Source organism: Macaca fascicularis, chromosome 1, assembly GCF_037993035.2.
Source record: "Macaca fascicularis isolate 582-1 chromosome 1, T2T-MFA8v1.1".
Taxonomy (NCBI): Eukaryota; Metazoa; Chordata; class Mammalia; order Primates; family Cercopithecidae; genus Macaca; species Macaca fascicularis.
The window spans coordinates 190,116,054-190,133,556 of NC_088375.1; the positions used below are offsets into that span (position 1 = coordinate 190,116,054).

The 17,503-nt window shown below is 51.0% G+C and overlaps 1 protein-coding gene across 13 annotated transcripts in view; it reads right to left on the reverse strand.

Annotated features, from left to right (window-relative positions):
- The window catches only part of RNF220 (ring finger protein 220), a 251,916-nt gene that overhangs the window by 20,369 nt on the left and 214,044 nt on the right, over nt 1–17,503 (reverse strand). For all 13 annotated transcript variants that reach the window (XR_012421012.1, XR_012421011.1, XR_012421010.1 and 10 more), the window contains 3 exons: nt 17,338–17,470; nt 8,883–8,928; nt 5,238–5,339 (listed from right to left, as the gene is read on the reverse strand). Coding sequence is in view for 10 of the 13 variants with exons in the window: in XM_005543590.5 (XP_005543647.1) it covers nt 5,238–5,339; nt 8,883–8,928; nt 17,338–17,470 (281 nt within the window). In the remaining 3 variants the exon portion in view is untranslated. The remainder of the gene's footprint in view (nt 1–5,237; nt 5,340–8,882; nt 8,929–17,337; nt 17,471–17,503) is intronic.

Genomic DNA, 17,503 nt, shown 5'->3' on the forward strand with positions numbered 1-17,503 from the left:
ATCGTCCGTGGGCGATCCCTGCCCAACCCCTAGGCCACCCAGTTTTGTTATCAGACGACTCCCAACATGTCAGCTGTCTGCTGCACGGCCCCTGGAGCTCCCATAGGCACTGCATACCCACATGGCCAACATTAAACTCGGTATCCTCCAAACAGAGGCCTTTCTTTTGGGTTCCCTATTCAAAAGAGGAAGCCATCATCTACTCAGGTGTGCCCACAGAGTAAAGTTGAGAGTCGCCCTTGACCCCACCTTCTCCATCCCTCACACTCAGTCCTTTTCTAGATCCTGAAAGTCTACTTTGAAAGGTCTCTGATTTTCTCATCTCCACCTCTGTATCTCCTACTCATCCTTCCTGGTCTGTAACTGAAAAATAGCTTTGCCTTGTGTAAGAGTACATTCATCTCTGCGCCGTTATCATAGCTTGTGTAGGTTTTTATCAGTGGACTGACCACTTCAGGGTTGGGGCCATGTGTGAGTTATTTGGGTGAACCCAGAGCCCAGCATGGTGCTGGGCATAGGCAAGTCAGCCCTGAGTTTTTTTCCATGGTTGTACCTACCTTGGTTGTCGTTGTGTTCCAGTCATACATAATCTTACGAGCTTTCTAAATTTGTAGCTGTTTCCCGTCTCATCTTTTGGTCTCCAGCTTCTCTCTCTGCAACCCATCCTCCACACTACACACAATGTGATCCTTCTATTGGACAAAATTAACCCTCTCCTTCTTTAAATCCTTCAGTGGTTCTCCACCAAGATCTGCAACCTGGCATATAGGCCTGCCCTGTCTGCCTCGCCAGACTCTTCTCCCACTCCTATTCTCTCCCTTTACACTCCTGCCACTCAGCTTTGCAGAGCTAACTGTAGCTTTTTGAGCACTCCATGCTCTGGACTGCAGGCCAGAGAGCCTCCATGGCCTCCAGTATCCCCTGCTGGGTTAACTGTTGTTCATCCTTCAGGACTCTGGTAAGACTTAGTTCTGTCCCCCAAGCCTGGGTTTGATGCCTCCTCTGAGTTTTCGCAGTTCCACTGCTTCTCTTTGATTATGTATATTTTGACTGTTTGTTTACATATCTGTCCCTTGTACTTGGGAGGTCATCTCTAGCCATTTACCCAGCACAGTGTCTTGCATGAAAGAGACATCAGTGGGAAGGGGAGAAAGACTTTATAAGCCCTGAGCCCAGTGATGGGTTGGGAAACAATCTCGGATTTAGGGCCAAACAGACTCAAGTTCAAGTCCTAATTCTGTTACTTGCAATTTATATGTTCTTAGAAAAGTCACTTCTTTCTAGGCCTGTTTCCTTGGTAATAGATTGGGGATGATGAATACAGTTGCTATGAGGTTTAAGTGAGGTAATCATAAAGAGGGTTAGTCAGTCAGCAGGGGCTAAGTAAATGAGAATTCAAACTGGAAACCAAGGCTGGGCACGATGGCTCATGCCTTTAATCTTAGCACTTTGGGAGGCCAATGCAGGAGGATTGCTTGAGCCCAGGAGTTCAAGACCAGCCTGGGCAATATAGTGAGCACCTGTCTCTATAAAAAACAAAAACAAAAACAAAAACCCAGAAACCAGTACCCCCTGCTTTCAAGGCCTAGCTCAGTGACTTTAAAAATCCAACATAGCTGAACAACTACTACATGCCAGGCCTTGTGTAAAGAGCAAGGGACGGGATACCCAGCTAGTCCCTGGGTTGCTTTCCAGCTTCATCTACTAACTTTCCTTGCGTTCTACTTTCTAACAAAACCAAACTACTGGCAGGTCCCCAGATATATCATTCTGTTACACCTCTATGTTCTCTGTACATAGTGTTGCCTTGATATCTGGAGTAACCTTTCTTCCTTGTCTGCCACGTGAACTTCTATTCCTTCTCTGAGTCCATTTTCAGTCATTATCTCCTGTGTGAAGCTTGCTCTGATTTTCCCTTCCTTCTACTGTAGTATCCTAGAAACTTATTCTTTATTATTAATTTTTTTAAAATTTTATATTTTTAGTAGAGACAGGGTTTTGCCATGTTGCCCAGGCTGCTCTTGAACTCCTGGCCTCAAGCAATTCACCTGCCTTGGCCTCCCAAAGTGCTGGGATTACAGGCATGAGCCACTGTGCCTGGCCCCTAGAAACTTATTTATACTCCTGTCATAGCACTCAAAACACTGGACCGTAATTATCTATCTGCAAATCTAACCCCTTGAAGGCAAGGACACAAAGCTGAGCATGAGTGAGTACTAGATAAATGTTTGAGTAAAGGAAGGATGGCCGGGCGCGGTGGCTCAAGCCTGTAATCCCAGCACTTTGGGAGGCCGAGACGGGTGGATCACGAGGTCAGGAGATCGAGACCATCCTGGCTAACACGGTGAAACCCTGTCTCTACTAAAAAATACAAAAAAACTAGCCGGGCGAGGTGGCGGTTGCCTGTAGTCCCAACTACTCGGGAGGCTGAGGCAAGAGAATAGCGTAAACCCAGGAGGCGGAGCTTGCAGTGAGCCGAGATTGCGCCACTGCACTCCAGCCTGGGCGACAGAGCGAGACTCTGTCTCAAAAAAAAAAAAAAAAAGGAAGGATAAGACAAGGTCCTTGCCTTGGAGAAACTCCAAGTCTAGTGGAGTCAGATTCATTGTGAAAGATTAAATACGGCCAGAATTATTTGCATCTTCTCCTATCAAGAGCTGCCTTTCCTCATCCCTTGATTATGGGCTAGCTTTGTGACTTGCTTTGCTTAATAGAAAGTGGTAGAAGTGATGTGTGAGTTCCAGATTCTAGGCCTCAAGAGGCCTTGTAGCTTTGGAATTTACCTTCTTGGTGTGACACTGCCCTGAGATTGCTAAGAAAGAAAGCTATTGAATGTACTGGAGGATGGGAGGCCACATGGAAGAGAGCCAAGATACCCAATCTCCCAAACATGCGGTGAGGCCATTTTGGACTTTCCAGCCCAGCCTGTCCTCCAGGATAAATGAGCTGCATGAGTGAGGAAATGCCCACTCAACCCACAGCATTATAAATAATGAGTTGTGTTAAGCCACTAAATTTTGGGATGTTTTGTAGATAACGGAAACATACCTAAACAGGTGATCACAATGTAGGGTGACAGGGGCAATAACCAGGACACACAAGGGTCATGAGATAGCTCATCCAGAAAGGCTTCCTGGAGGAGATAATATTTGGGCAGGATTTGGAAGGATAAATAGAAATTTGATGGAGTGGGGTAAAACAGTTCTGTTAGAAGAAATAGCATGTGAAAAGATACAGAGGCAAGAAAGGAATGTGTCATCCAGGGAGTGGTTAGCGTTAGTTCAGTGAGCATAGCCCATAGGATTCATGGACAGTATTTGGAATAGAAGCTGGACATATAGGTTGAATCCATATCACAGAAGGCCTTGCTGCCATGATAAGGAGCTTCAGCTTTATTTTGTAGGATACAACGTAGTTTGATTTGTCCTTTAAGATGTGTGCTTAGAGTCTAGAACAGGGTCTTGGGTCTTAACCTGGGCTTCAGAGATCTCTAAGTGGTACTGGGATGGGCTCTAGAGCTTTCCTAACCTCCTGAAATTGTATGTATAATACTGCATGTGTGTGTGCCTATGTGGTATGTAAAAACACATGTGTATGTTTTTAGGCAAGAGAGTCCATAGCTTTCCTCATAGTCTTTAGGAGAGAAAAGAAATACTGACATTTGTGGGGAGGAAGGTGGGTCAGGGAGTTGAGGCATTGTTGCCTGGTGGTTACTCTTCCTGGTTGAACAGATGGCAAGGTGCATGCCATGAGTGCAGTACAGAGGACAGGCCTCTGAAGGTGGGGCTCTGTCTGTTCCTCCGGACCAGAATGCTCTGGAACAAAGCCTTGTCTCTGTTCCCTCTCAGATCAGAATTCCCTGGGGTCTGGTCATTTCTCTGCCTTGAACCAGGGTTGTCTGGATTGGGGCAATGTCTCCCAGGGGCTTATTGGGCTTCCTCTCTGAAACTGGGGTTCCTTTAGAGAGAGCAGGGATCCCTTCCCAGGGCTTGCACTTGGGCTCTGCAGTTTGAGTCCTGTGTGAAGGCATTCGGTGGAGTCTGTCCAGCCGTGCTGGGCACTCTACTCTCCAAGCTCTGTACCCTGTGCCAGGCCAGGCTGTGTCAGCTGTAAGGAAGGGGTGCAGAGAGAACACCTTTCTCTAATTCCCATTAGGGGTCAGGTGTGCCAGCAGGGCCCCTGGTTCTCTACCCCAGCTTACAGGTCCCTGCAGCCCTGTTTTTCCACATCAGATCAGGGGTCTTCTTCCCTTCTCACACTGGGCCTCTCTGAGAAGCCCTGTTGCCATTTGGACAAATGTTCCTTGGAATAGGAACTGTTTTCTTCCATCGAACGGCTCTGGGGGTCTGAAAGACAGGGCTCTGCCTCTCCTTAGACAAAAGTTTTGGGGGAAGTTCTTTGTCCTTCCTACTCCAGAGAAGGTCCATCTATAGCTAAGATGCTACCCTTAGGCCCCTCTGCTATGATCTTGTAGGACTGTGTGATGACTCCCTTCCTATTTGCCCAAGATGCTCACAGGCAGTGTCCAGGGTTGGTGGAATTGAATGGTTATTTGCTTAAGGTATCATGCTATTTCTTTTTTTTTTTTTTTTTTTTGTTGAGACGGAGCCTTGCTTTGTCACCCAGGCTGGAGTGCAATGGCGTGGTCTCAGCTCACTGCAACCTTCGCCTCCCGGGTTCCAGTGATTCACCTGCGTTAGCCTCCGGAGTAGCTGGGATTATAGGTGCCTGCCACCATACCTGGCTAATTTTTGTATTTTTAGTAGAGACGGTGTTTCACCACGTTGGCTTGGATGGTCTCGAACTGCTGACCTCGTGATCTGCCTGCCTTGGACTCCCAAAGTGCTGAGATTACAGGCCTGAGCCACTGCGCCCGGCCAGTATCATGCTTTTGAAGTCTGAAATCTTCAGGTGATTCTGGGCTGTGTATCTGGGTCTCTTATGAAACCAAACCCCATAGGATACTTCCTGATGGATAGAATGATTCAGAGGTGCTCAGAGCCCATGGAGCCCATGTGACCTTGGCATCTCTCCCTAAAATCCATCTATTTAAGGCCTATTCCCTGACACCTATGCCTCCTGAGTTCATTTAGGGGCACTGGACACAGAGGGAACCAAACCCAGTTCAGGCCTCTCCTGTGGCCTGCGGAGGAGAGGAGGAGTTAGCACCAGGTAGGCTCTTGAAACCTTCCCCCAGGTGAGCTTGCTTCTCATGGCCACCCACCACCCCTCCTCACCTGGTATCTGTCTGAGTGGTGGAGGTCATCGGTGGCAGATGAGTGGGGTGATGCCGTTGGAGACTCTCCTTCCCTCTTGATGGAAGCAGACAACAGGAGGGACTGGAAGAAGAAAAAGGACATGTGGCCTCAGGCCGAATGAGACCTACAGTCAGTCTCTAGAGTTCCCAGTCCTGTGGCACTTTGGGGAGTGAGGCAAAGAGAAGGAGGCTGAGGGATAGAAAGACCACTCTTGAGATTCTAAAGGCATGGGGTCAAGTCCTGGGAGTGTAGTTGTGGGAGAGCATGGCTTGGTTTTAGGGATGGTTAGAGACCCCCTGAGGGACCCTGCTTAGGCTAATCTCTGCCCCAGTGGAGCGAGACTCCCAGTCCACTCCCAGTAGGCTGAGACTGTATATGTTTTGTTTTCCCTTGGAGAGCAGAGACTCTGGGATCCCCATGAAGGGTTGGGGGTAAAGCCATATACCTGCTACCCTGCCTGCCCTTAATACAGGCTGATGGCAGCCCCACAATAGAGACAGTAAATTAAATAGCATGTGAGCTTCCCACGTGTAGCTAGGGATGTACACTGGTCCACTTATCCTGGTGCTACGGTGATGATCCCAGCAAAAACCCCAGCAAAACTAATCCCCCCATGTCAATCTTGTATGGCCTCTTCTACATACGCCTGCAGTTTAGATTAATAAACTGTCTGCTTGAAATTGTGTGCAAGCACCACAATTTGAAATACCACATGGCACATTCTGCCTGAGAGCCAGCTCTTGCCAAGGCCTGTTCAGCTGCAAACTGGGGGCCTGGAGGCCTGAAAGCAATCCATACTTCCTCCCCCCACCTTCTCCAGCCTGTACAGCTCTGAGCCGGAAGCACACAATTCCCTAGGAGTCCTCCCCAGCTTAGAAAACCACGCCAAATCGCCAGTGACAGCCCAAAGAAAGCAATTTGGGGAAGATGGAGCAGCCATTTATCCTTCATCTCCGGCTGAGCCTTAGGATGTGACCCGCATGCGGTGGCCATGCTGCGCATCCTCAGGCTTGGACTGGAAAGGGCCCTGGAAAGGGAAGGGACAGCTGCTGGTCTGGCAGGGCTCCCTGACTTGCCCATACCCCAGGAGCTGGAGGGCAGAAGAGGCTGGAAAGGGCCTTCGTGGGATTCTCTGCAACGTGGAGCTCCTTCTTCACCCACCCAAGCCCGACGGGAGGCCTCGTGGGTGACCCAGCCCTCAGCTCAGAGAGGAGGTGCTCTCAGGCAATGTTCTTCTCCTTCTCTGGTCCCAAGGAAGATGCTAAGGAGGGGGAACAGTGTGGGTCACCCCGACCTCCGGCCCATGAAAAAGCTCCTGTTTGTGCGCCTTCTCTCTCTCTCTCTCTCTCTGTCTCTCTCTCTCTCTCTCTGTCTCTCTCTCTCTCTCTCTCTCTCTCTAGGTTAGAAGCCCTGAGAGGCCTCGGCGTTACACCTGGGGCAAGCGGAATAAAAAAAGGTCACTGGCGCTTTTTAAACATGGACCAAAAAGCAGTAAAATGTGTTTTGAAAAAAAAATCCCGGCATTAAATCATGACTTTTTGCCTGGCTCTTCGCCTCATTAAAAGTGGCCTTTTGGAAGGTAAAATTATCATTGTAAGCGATAAGATCTTTAAGAAAATAATTCACGGCTTCTTCACCCTTTAATATGATAGCCGCCACCGGCTAATTTTTTTCTTAATGGCAACGAGGCCATCAATCTTGTCTAAGGCCCCCTCGCCCTCTCCTCCTCCTCCCTCCCTCCTTCTCCCTGTCCTTTCAGTCTCTTGTTTGAACCTTCTCTCTCTCGCCTCTTCCACTCATGACCTGCTTCCCTAAAGCCTAGGTCAAGGCAGAGGATAGACCCTGAACTGTTCAGCTTTGGGGGTGTGGGCATATATCTGGAAGTGGGTGAGCAAGTGTCCCTTGTCTCTGTGTCTGATGGTCAGTATGCCTGTGTCTGTGGTTTCAGGACACATGTTTAAGACTTCCTATGTCTGTATTGTGACCTGAGTGTGTGTGGGTCTGCATATGTGGGGAGCTAGGGACGGAGGTAGATTGTGTCTGCCAGGGGTTTGTCCTTAGAACACAGGCCTCACTGATGTCCAAGTCCCCAACCCTGCCAGCCATGCTCAGGTGTCAGCTGTCACCTGTGGTGGCCGACTTGGAAGCTTGTCTCTGACTTTCCTGAACCACACCATTACATGCTGCAGGCTGGGCCACACTCAGTGACTGTAGCTCCCTACCTCTGTGAGTCTGCAGCTGCCTGGCACCCCTAGCCTCCCCTTTCTCTTTGGGGCTTTGCCTCCTTGGCCAAGGCCTACACCCACCCAAGGCTGGGCTAGGCGCTCTGCTCCTCTCCCAGCTTGCTCAGGTGAGCAGTTTTCTAAACGAAGGTACACGATCCATTCCTATACCTTTGAAAGGCTTGCAGGGTATTTGGGCCTACCCCATGGAGGTGATACTTGTCACTCTTTCTCCTTTCCCAAAACTGACCTTTTATAGGTCACCAGTCACTGCCAGACTTCTTAATACAACAAGCCCCTTCTCCAGTCTTTCCCAGTTTGACTGCTGACCACCTGATACATTTAGAAACTTTCTTCCTTAGGATCCTGAGATAACACACTCTCCTGTGCCCCTCTTAACTCACTGAGCTTTCCTCCTCTGTCTCCTTCCCTGCTTCCTAGACCTTATCTTGACACCAAGTGCAGGAGTCCCCCAGATTCTCACCTTTGCCTTTGCTCTAATCTCTCCAAACACTCTCCTTCACTGATTCCACCCTTCCCAAATCTTCCATAGTCATTCCTCACTTCCTATAAAATAGGCTAGGGGTGGCCTCCCATTCTGAATAATTGTGGGAGAAAGGATGCAGCCTTCTACCGAGGAATGGGGAAGGGGATACTCAGTGAGTGAGGGTTTGGTTCTCCCCATATATCCATCCCCTCAAAACCACCTTTGGGTAAGTAGTACCCACAGTGTCTGTGGCCATCTTTGGGGAGTTCTTGGTACAAATTTCATTGTGCAAAGGCCTCTTGGCCCCACCTTTAAGCCAGATTCTTGCTCTTCATTTTCCCTTTCTCCATCTGATGCTTTCAAGTCTTTCTCCCACAGGGTTTGTTCAGAGAGGCAGACTGGTTCCCCAGATGAGTCCAGCCTCTTCCTTGGCTCCTTGTTGCCCTCAGGACAAAGTACACACAAACACACACACGCGCGCACACACACGCACCCCTGCACACTCACACACCCCTGTGCCCCCATAGTCTGGCATCTAGGGCCCTGCACTATCTTGACCTGCATTTCTTTATTTTTCTTCGTCTGCTATAGCTCACTTTCTTCCTTTGAGTCTTCCCACCCTTAGTGTCTGGGTCACCCACATCTCCCAGGCCATTCTTGGCTCTACCCCTCTCCCGGCTGGAAGAGGAGCAAGTCAGATGAGCACACTCTCCCTCATGCACAGACCACACACACACACACGCGGTGCAGCCCTAGGCCTCAGGATGATGTTCAAGACCTGGAGATTGTTGAGGATATTAGAAAAGCTGGAGATAGTTGAGGATACTAGAAAAGCTCCTTTTTCTCAGGAGGAACCAGTTCTGGATAGGCCTAGGTTAGTATGGGCAGGAGGAAAACATGTAATTGGCCACCTACCTTGGGGGTGCCTGGAGCCATGGCATCCTTCAGAAGGGAATTCTTGCTGCCAAGAAAGAAGAGAACAGGGTAACCATTCTGCCTGCCGCCCAGGGCATGCAACAGTAGAGTAGCAAGAAGACCCCAGAGACAGAGAAGGCATAGCCAGCCTAGCCCAGCCCAGCTCCGCCAAGCTCCACCCAGTCCTTTCAACTCCCGTGGCCCAGCCTAGCTCAGCCTCTCTCATGGGCCAAGGGCTAGTGGTGGCCCCTGGGAGGGAGACACAGACACTAGGCATGGTAGACTCCCCAGTGGATCTGAAGAAAGGGACTTTACCTGACTCCTTGTATCAGCCCTGAAGATTCTGCCTGTCCTGGAGACCCCCTTCTCTCCACCCCCTGTCCCTAGCCCGCTCTTAGCTCCTGTGGGATTGGGGTGATGGAGCTGACATGGCTCTTGTCAATTCTCCCTCCAACATGCTGCAAACTGTGTTAGGCCAGGAATGATCTCCCCCTGATTCAATTTGTCAGCCCCAGGCCCTCCGGCATCGGGCGCGGCAGGCAGGCGGGAGCTGGGCCCTGAAATATGGTGGGCAGCTCAGAGCAGGCGGGGGCTGGGGTGGGAGGTGATGGATGGGCTGTGGGGGAGGCGAGGACTGTGTTTAATAACAAAATTGGTATGCAAGGCCACATCCCGCGCTAAGCATGAGTGATCCAGAGCCACAAAGTATTACAAATCCCCGCTAAACAGATGCTGACAATGGAACAAGACGTATCAAATCAGATCCACTTCAGAAACATTAATATCCCTGTTCCTGTCCCTCCCTGCCTGCTGCCCCCACTATGCTCACCACATCTGTGCTCGCACATTCATGCGCGTGCACTCACACACACACACGCTCACAGAAGTGCTGGCTGATGAATGCACGGAGGCAGACGCAGCCCATTCACATAGGGTCCCCGTACAGACACACATATGAGCTATAACGTACAGCACACCCGCAGATATACCCAGAACGCACAAGAACACACAGACACACATCCAAGGCAGAATGCATGGGGCACATAGGGACTTAACGAATGTAGACATAAGGAACATGCACAGATGAGCTTAGACACCCACAGACATACCGGACATGCCAGCAAAAGCACAGTCAGATTCGGATGCAGCAGTGACTCTCAATGGGGGACAGGGGAGAAGGGGAAGGGATGTTTGCCTGCCCAGGGGACATCCGGCAATGTCTGGAGACATTTTTGATTGTCAAAACTTGAGTGGAGAGGGGGAGGTTGCTACTGGCATGTGGTAGGTAGAGGATGTTAAACAGCCTACAGTGTACTGGACAGCCCCTCACAGCAAAGAATTATCTGACCCCAAATGTCAACTGTGCCGAGGTTGAGAAACCCTGGTATAAAGGTGCACACATATACATACCCATAGACTTCCTATAATTCTGCCAACAGGCACAGATACAATCAGTCACACCTGGAGACTCAAACACGCATACAGATGCACAGGGCCACAGAGGCATATTCCCAGACACATGTCCATACAGATTCATGGTCTGGCACAGTGGCTCACGCCTGTAATCCCAGCACTTTGTGAGACCGAGGCTGGTGGATCGCCTGAGGTCAGGAGTTTGAGACCAGCCTGGCCACCATGGTGAAACCCTGTCTCTACTAAAAATACAAAAATCAGCTGGGCGTGGTGGCAGGTGCCTGTAATCCCAGTTACTTGGGAGGCTGAGGCAGGAGAATCGCTTGAATCCAGGAGGGAGAAGTTGGAGTGAGCCGAGATTGCGTCACTGTACTCCAGCCTGGGCGACAAGAGTGAGACTGTGTCTCAAAAAAAAAAAAAAAGATTTACAACAGCCACACAGATTAGATGATAGCTGCTCATGTGCACAAGTCCAATAAACACATGCATAGATATGAACACCTGTGTGTACCAACACACACCCAGACGCACATGTACCCACAAATGTAGACACATATGCACACACACACACAACATATGTACATCCCAGTGCAGGGGCCACCAGGCCCAGCAGCAGAGTGAGGCCAAGGTCTGAGTGTAAAAACATAGCTGTCACCCAGTCTAATCACACAGTGGGGGCATCACAGACCAGGAAGGCCTGCTACAACAGGTTCCATTCAATTATGTTTTGCTCATAAATGGTTCATGCCAGCCCTGATGTAGGGACTGGGGATTCAAGGAGGACACAGAACTGCTTTTGAGAAGCAACTAGTTTTTGAGTCTATGGCTTTTATCATTTGTTCACTTCTTCATTCACTCAGTAAACAAATACTACCACCACCATTTCTGGTACAGAAATGAGGCATCTACTGTACAACATCATGCTTGCTCTGCCCTAGGATATGAGTATTATCTCCAGTTGGATCAGGTGACAGCAGAAAAGGAAGGAATGAACAATGATTGTGCACCCACTGTATGTGACAGGGGCAGGCCTTAATATATGTTATCTCATTGAAACTTCGCAAAATCTCTACAAAGTTGACTACCAGGTCAAATGACATTTATATGGTCACAGAGTCCGTGGAGGGTTTGGGATTTGAGGTGGTGTCTGGCCAAGCCCACAATGCTGGCTTTTAAATGACCATGCTGCCTCCATAAAGACACCCAGGGCTTAGAATAGAGGGCAGAATCCAGTTATTTTTCTTTGCTTGCTGTGTGACTTTGGGGAGGGAACTGCTGACTCTGGGCTTCAGTTTGCTCTGCTGGTGAACAGAAACGGGGACATTCAGGGTCAGAATGTCCAGCCTGTCACTTGGTGATCCACTCCTCTGGATCTTTTCCTAGCAACACTCTTTGCTGTCCCTTGCATTGGATTGGTACTACCTGAGGCTCCTTGCCTCTCTCTGAGCAAGGGACCCCCTCCCTATCTTCCCTAAAACAACCTGATTACCTCCCAGTGTGCTTGGCCCCCCAGAGGCTGAGCAGTCTGCTGAAGGGCCTGCCTCATAGAAGAGAGGTCTGAGGCCAGCAGCTGTAGGCAGCCTGGCTCCCGCCCAGCCCATCAGCTCTGCCTTCGTCCCTCCCTGTTTCCACAGCCCGCCCCCAACGATTTCCTCCCTTGCTCAGTCACTCGCTGCCTAGTGATCCATGGGTTTTAAATTATAACTGGGACCCAGGAAACGCGTTCCTAAGTACAATATTCATGGGCTGGGCTGACACTTTTAATTAAGGTGATTTACACTGAATTATCCTTGGAAATAAAGAAATGGTGTGCTGCCCGGGAATAAACCATCATCACCAGCCGCCTTTGTAAGTTACACTTCGTTTTAATCTATTTGGGGAATTGTTTATCTAGTTCATTACCCAACCAAACACCGAGGCCGGCCTTAAATAAGGCTTAAGTGGGGGTGGGGGCACTGCCATCTCCACACCCCGCCTCTCCTCTAGAGTCACCCAGCCTCCCTCTGGCTTCTTTCAGGCCTTTTAAAGTGCTGGCCAGAGAGCTGGTTTCCCAGCTCAGAGGCCAGATCTTGAGTGGCTCCAGAAACCTCCCAGAGAATATCTCTAAGTTCAGACCCCACCAAGCCAAGCCCCACTTTTGTGCAATCTCTCCATGCCCAAGGCTCCTTCATCTCTCTGGGTGGAAACTCCTGCCTGAGGGCCACTGGGAAGTCTGGGGGCCAACTCCTTCCTCCGCCCCCACCCTTCAACCTCCAGCCCCCATCTATTTATGTCCCTGTTTGTTTCTCCGCACATCCAGTCCCTCCCCCATCACCATCCCAGAGACATCTTAGGCTGAGCTTGCCCAACATCCCTTCCTTCCCTCAGACACTTGCTTCTCTGCTACCATCACTCTCGCAATCATCCAAGTTAGAAAGCTTCCTCCCAGTAAGCACCCTAACTAAGTCCTGTGGCTTCTTCCTCCACCTCTCGTCATTCCCTCTTCTGCATCCCCACTGCCACTGCCACTGTCCTGGGTCAGCCTCACCAACTTTCCCCTGGACCCCAGCCAACCTCCTCCCTTGCCTCCTGCTTCTACCCCCAATCCACACTCCACACTGGCCTCACAACCATGCCCCTCCCACTTGTCTCTCTCTGACGGAGCTTCACCCTGGCTCCTGAATGTTCAGCTTACTCTCCACCCCATCAAGGACGTCCTCCAGCATTGAAAGCCCTCAACAATCTGTTCTCCATCTAACTTCACTCTCCTTGTTCTACCTGGCCAAGTTCTGGGGTCTAATGGAGTCCCTGTGAAGAGGCTGAGAAGGGGAAAGATAAAGGATGGGGTGAGGGAGAGAGTGTTGGCACAGCCTCTGATCTCAAATGAAAAAGTGTTTGGAAAAGTGTAAGGACTTTGCCAAAGGAAGTTCTGACTACTCTTCCTGTAAGTGTCTGTGCGCCTATGTACCTATGGGAATGACATCCATGGGACAAGACTTCTTTCAGGGTGTGTGTGTGGGCACATCTCTGTGTTGGAATGGGTGTGTGTGTGCACCTGCATGTCCTGTATATGTTTGTGCCTGTGTCTGAGGCACAGCCAGCCCTGGCTCTGGAGCTGGAAGGTCCCTGCTTCTCTCTGTGAGCCCCTGAGTGTGTCTGAAATAGCAGTCTGCTCCTAGTGGGGTGTGCTTTGTGTTGTTGGGCAAAGGGAGGCAGGAGGCAGAACACCAGGCCAGTCTGAAGAGCCCCTTAGGAAGCAGTCAAGTGGAGGGGGAACATGTCCAGGTTGATGGAGGGCACCTGGCGGCAGCATCCACAGACTCAGGAGCTGGCTAAGCTGAGGAAGGCCAGGGAGGGCGAAAGAGGCAATGGAGGCAAAGGCAGGGTAGAAGAGGAAAGGGGACAGTTGGAAGCGAGAAGAGGGAGGAGCCAGCAGGGGAAAGAAGGGCTGGGGCAGAGAGGAGACGGGAGGGGAGGAGGGAGAGCTGGGGAGGAGACCTCCAACCATGTGCCTTTGGTGGATGGGGCTGCCCTCATGTGGGCTCTGCCAGGACCCTGGAAGTGAGGCACACACAGGCTCTGCCCTCCTGCGGGCCTCAGTTTCCCCATCTGTGAAATGGCTGGTTTCAGGCCCCTCTGCTCAGGGAGCTGATGGTGGGGAGTGGAGAGGGGTCTCAGGAACCCGTGTGTCAACTTTTCCCAACCTCCTCTGCTGTCTTGGCTTCCCTAGAGCGGGCAGGGGCGGGGCAAGGGCAGCCAAGGCTGGGGCCCTCCCCGCGCTCCCCGCTGCGCGGCCGTCAGCCCGGAGGGAGCTGACACGCTCCTTGGGAATTTATCACGCACCCAATTACAATGTTAATTGGCAAGTTCCTGAAATCAATTAATTCGCAAATTTTTTCCAATTAAAAATCCAGATAAATCACGAGGGCGGCGGCGGGCCGGTCCAGCCCGCAGTCCGGTGGGCGCAGCGGCCGCAGGGAGGGAGGGCGAGAGAAGCGAGGGGAGGGGGCGCGGGCGCGGCTGCCCTTGAACGCCTTTGCCGACCGGTCCGACTGTCAGCGCGCCGGGCGCGGCGGGGCCGAGACAGATAAAACCATCGACCCGTCGCCGCCAGCGCTTCGGCTTTATCGATCCGACGGGAATTTCACTTGCTGTGCAGATCCCGCTGTCCGGCTGTCAGACACCCGGTTGGAGGGGGGCGCGTGCCGGGGGCGCAGGGCGTGCACAGACGGAGGGGGCATGGGCGTAGGGGTGCTGGGCTGGGCCGCGACGTGAGGGGTACAGATGCGGGGACGCAAGACATAGCGCGAGAAGCATGGAGCTCGGGGTAGGGAAATGGACACAGGGATGCTCTGGGAGGATGTGGGGGATGAGGGGGTTGTGCAGGGTCGTGGGTGGGTGTGTGGAACAAGGAAGGCTGTTGGCAGAAGTGCACGCCCTGGACATTGCAGGTGTGGAGCACCTGGGACTGCCCTGTAATGTGGCCCTCACCGAGGAGGCAGACAGAGAGCTGGGGGCTCCCATTCTCCAGGCCCTTAGGGGGCACACTGCTTTTACAAGGCTGGGCAGACTCCTCTATCCTCTGCTTCCATTCTCTGACCCTGTTAGGAGAAGTCCTCCTCTGGGAGCAAATTACACAGGACCCCCCCTGGACAGTCAAAATATGGAACTCAACTGCAGAAGGATTTTTTTCCCCCACTTTCTGCCACTGGCAGGCCAATCCCAGGCGTGTGTGGGAAGTGGTGGGGATGGGAGTGATTAAGAGCATGGGTACTGAAGTCAGATTACTTTAGGTTTGAATCTTATCTTCATCACTTACTAGCTGTGCAACCTTAGAGATGTCACTTAACTCATCTGCACCTCAGTTTCTTCCACTGTAAAAAGGGAGCAATTATTATCACCTACTTCAGAGGGTTGTTGTGAAGATTAAATAAATTAATGCAATGTAAAATACTCGGCACACAGTGAGTGTTCAACAAGGATTATTATTATTATCACTAGTATAGTCTTCTATGCCCATGGATTCTTGGATACTCCTCCCTTCAAGGGATAGAGCTTCTAGAGCTTAATTATTCTCCCTTGAGAATGAGCTGGACTTGAGGACTTGCTCCTAGTGAATAGAATAGAATAGAATAGAATAGAATAGAATAGAATAGAATAGAACAGAACAGAACAGAAGCAACACTGTGTGACTTCCCAGACTATATTATAAGAAGCACTGTGGCATCCTCCTTAGTCCTCTCTTGGACTGCATGCTCTGTGGGAAGTCAGCTGCCATGTCATAGGGAAATTCAAGCTGTCCTATGGAGAGACCCACATGTGGGGGAACTGAGGCCTCCTGCCAACAGCCATGTGAATGAGCATCTTGGAAGCAGATCCTGCAGTCCCAGTCAGATCTTCAGATGACTGTTGCCTTGGTTCACATCTTGACTGCAGCTTCATGAGAGATTCCCAGCCAGTAGCCACTACTACCCACAACCATCCAGCTAAGCTGTTCCTGAATTGATGACCACAGAAACTGAGATAATAAATGTGTGTTGTTTTAGCCGCTAGGTTTTAGGATAATTTGTAGCACAGCGATAGATGACTAAATATTTCTTCCTTCAAAATTCAGCTCAGGCCTCACCTTCCTGAGGAAACCTTCTGTGCTCTGTGCTGGGTTTGGTGCCTCCTTGACACCCCCCAGCTCCAGTTCTTCCCATAGACCAGTCTCCATCCCTCCGGGTTTGTACTGCCCGACCCTCCCAACCCTCATGCTATGAACTTTCAAGGTCAGGGACCATTCTGATTCACTATGGGATCCCCTGCACCCTGCATGGGGATTCGGTTAGAAGGTAGAAGGAAGGAGGATCAGTCAAGTCTGATGACTTAAACTGAATAAGGGTCGGACTAGGAGGAGCGGGGCAGGCTGTCCCTCAGTAGCAGATTATATTGTCCAAAGACGGCTGCAACCATATCTTCCATCCCACATATGTTTCTACAATGTGACCTTGCCAGTCCTCCCATCAAAAGGGGGGTGTATGTCCCCTCCCCTTGAATTCTGGGTGGTCTAATACTGCCTCGATAAATAGAATACAATGGAAGTGAGACTCAATGACTTTCAGGCTAGGTTATAAAAAGTGATCCAGCTTCCATCTCATTGGCTGGAACATTTGCTTCTGGAGCCCAAAGCTGCCATGCAAGAATTCCAACCATCCTGAGGTTGGCAAGCTATGAGGAAGCCGAGGCCACATGGAGAAGCCCTATGTACATGCTTTGATTCTAGCTTCAGCTGAGGTCCCAGCTGATAGCCAGCATCAACCCCCAGACATGTGAGGGAAGCAGCCTCCACATGACCCAGCTCCCAGCCACCCAGTCTTCCCAGCTAAGGCCCCAGACATCACGGAGCAGACATCAGCCATCTCCTCTGTGCCCTGTCTGAATTCCTGACCTCACAGATTCCACGAGCACAATGAAATGGTTGCTTTAAACTGCTAAGATTTTAGGTAATTTGTCACACCTCTCTTCTACTCTTTTTGATAACCTGGCTCCTCCACCAGGCCTTGAGGAGGCTCAGCCCAGTCCTTCAGGCAGGGACAAGGGAGGGAGGCTGGGGGTGAGGTGGGGTGGGACAGTGGGGGACACACCTGAGCACATTCTCAAGATTGTCATCTTTCAGATACTGAGATTCATAGAGAAGGTAGTGCCCACTCCCCTGGAGGGACTAGGCTGTACTTCTGAGGGGCCTGCCAGGCCTAGGACCTGCTTCTTTTATTCTGCTGTGAGGCTCAACATGGCAGTGCTGGGCCTGTGGCAGTGGCTCACCCCTGTCTAGCTCCTCTCATGTTCTCCTTTGAGGCTGGGGACTGCGGGGTCACTCTCCTCACATCTCCAAAAATAGAGCAAGAAGAGGAAAGTGGCTTCATTCAGCGGAAAGATCTGAGGATTGAAACAGAGTTGTGGAGAAGGGTGGCAGGGTCCTGTCTTCTCCCGAGGGGCTGGGGTATGGTCCAGGCGGCTGCTCCTGGGATCCAGGGGCCAGAACCCTGCCTCCAGCAGGCAGGCTCCCTGGCAGGTGGCTTACCTCGAGGGCAGTTGGGCTAGCTGCTCCAGTTCCTGCTCCATATGCTCCTGCAGCTCACTGGGCCTCAGCAGCACCTGGCAGATGGGGCAAATTGGGGCCTGGCTGTCGAACAATGCTGCTGCTTTCTTCTTACCTGGTGAGGGGAGAAGAACAGACAGACACGTAA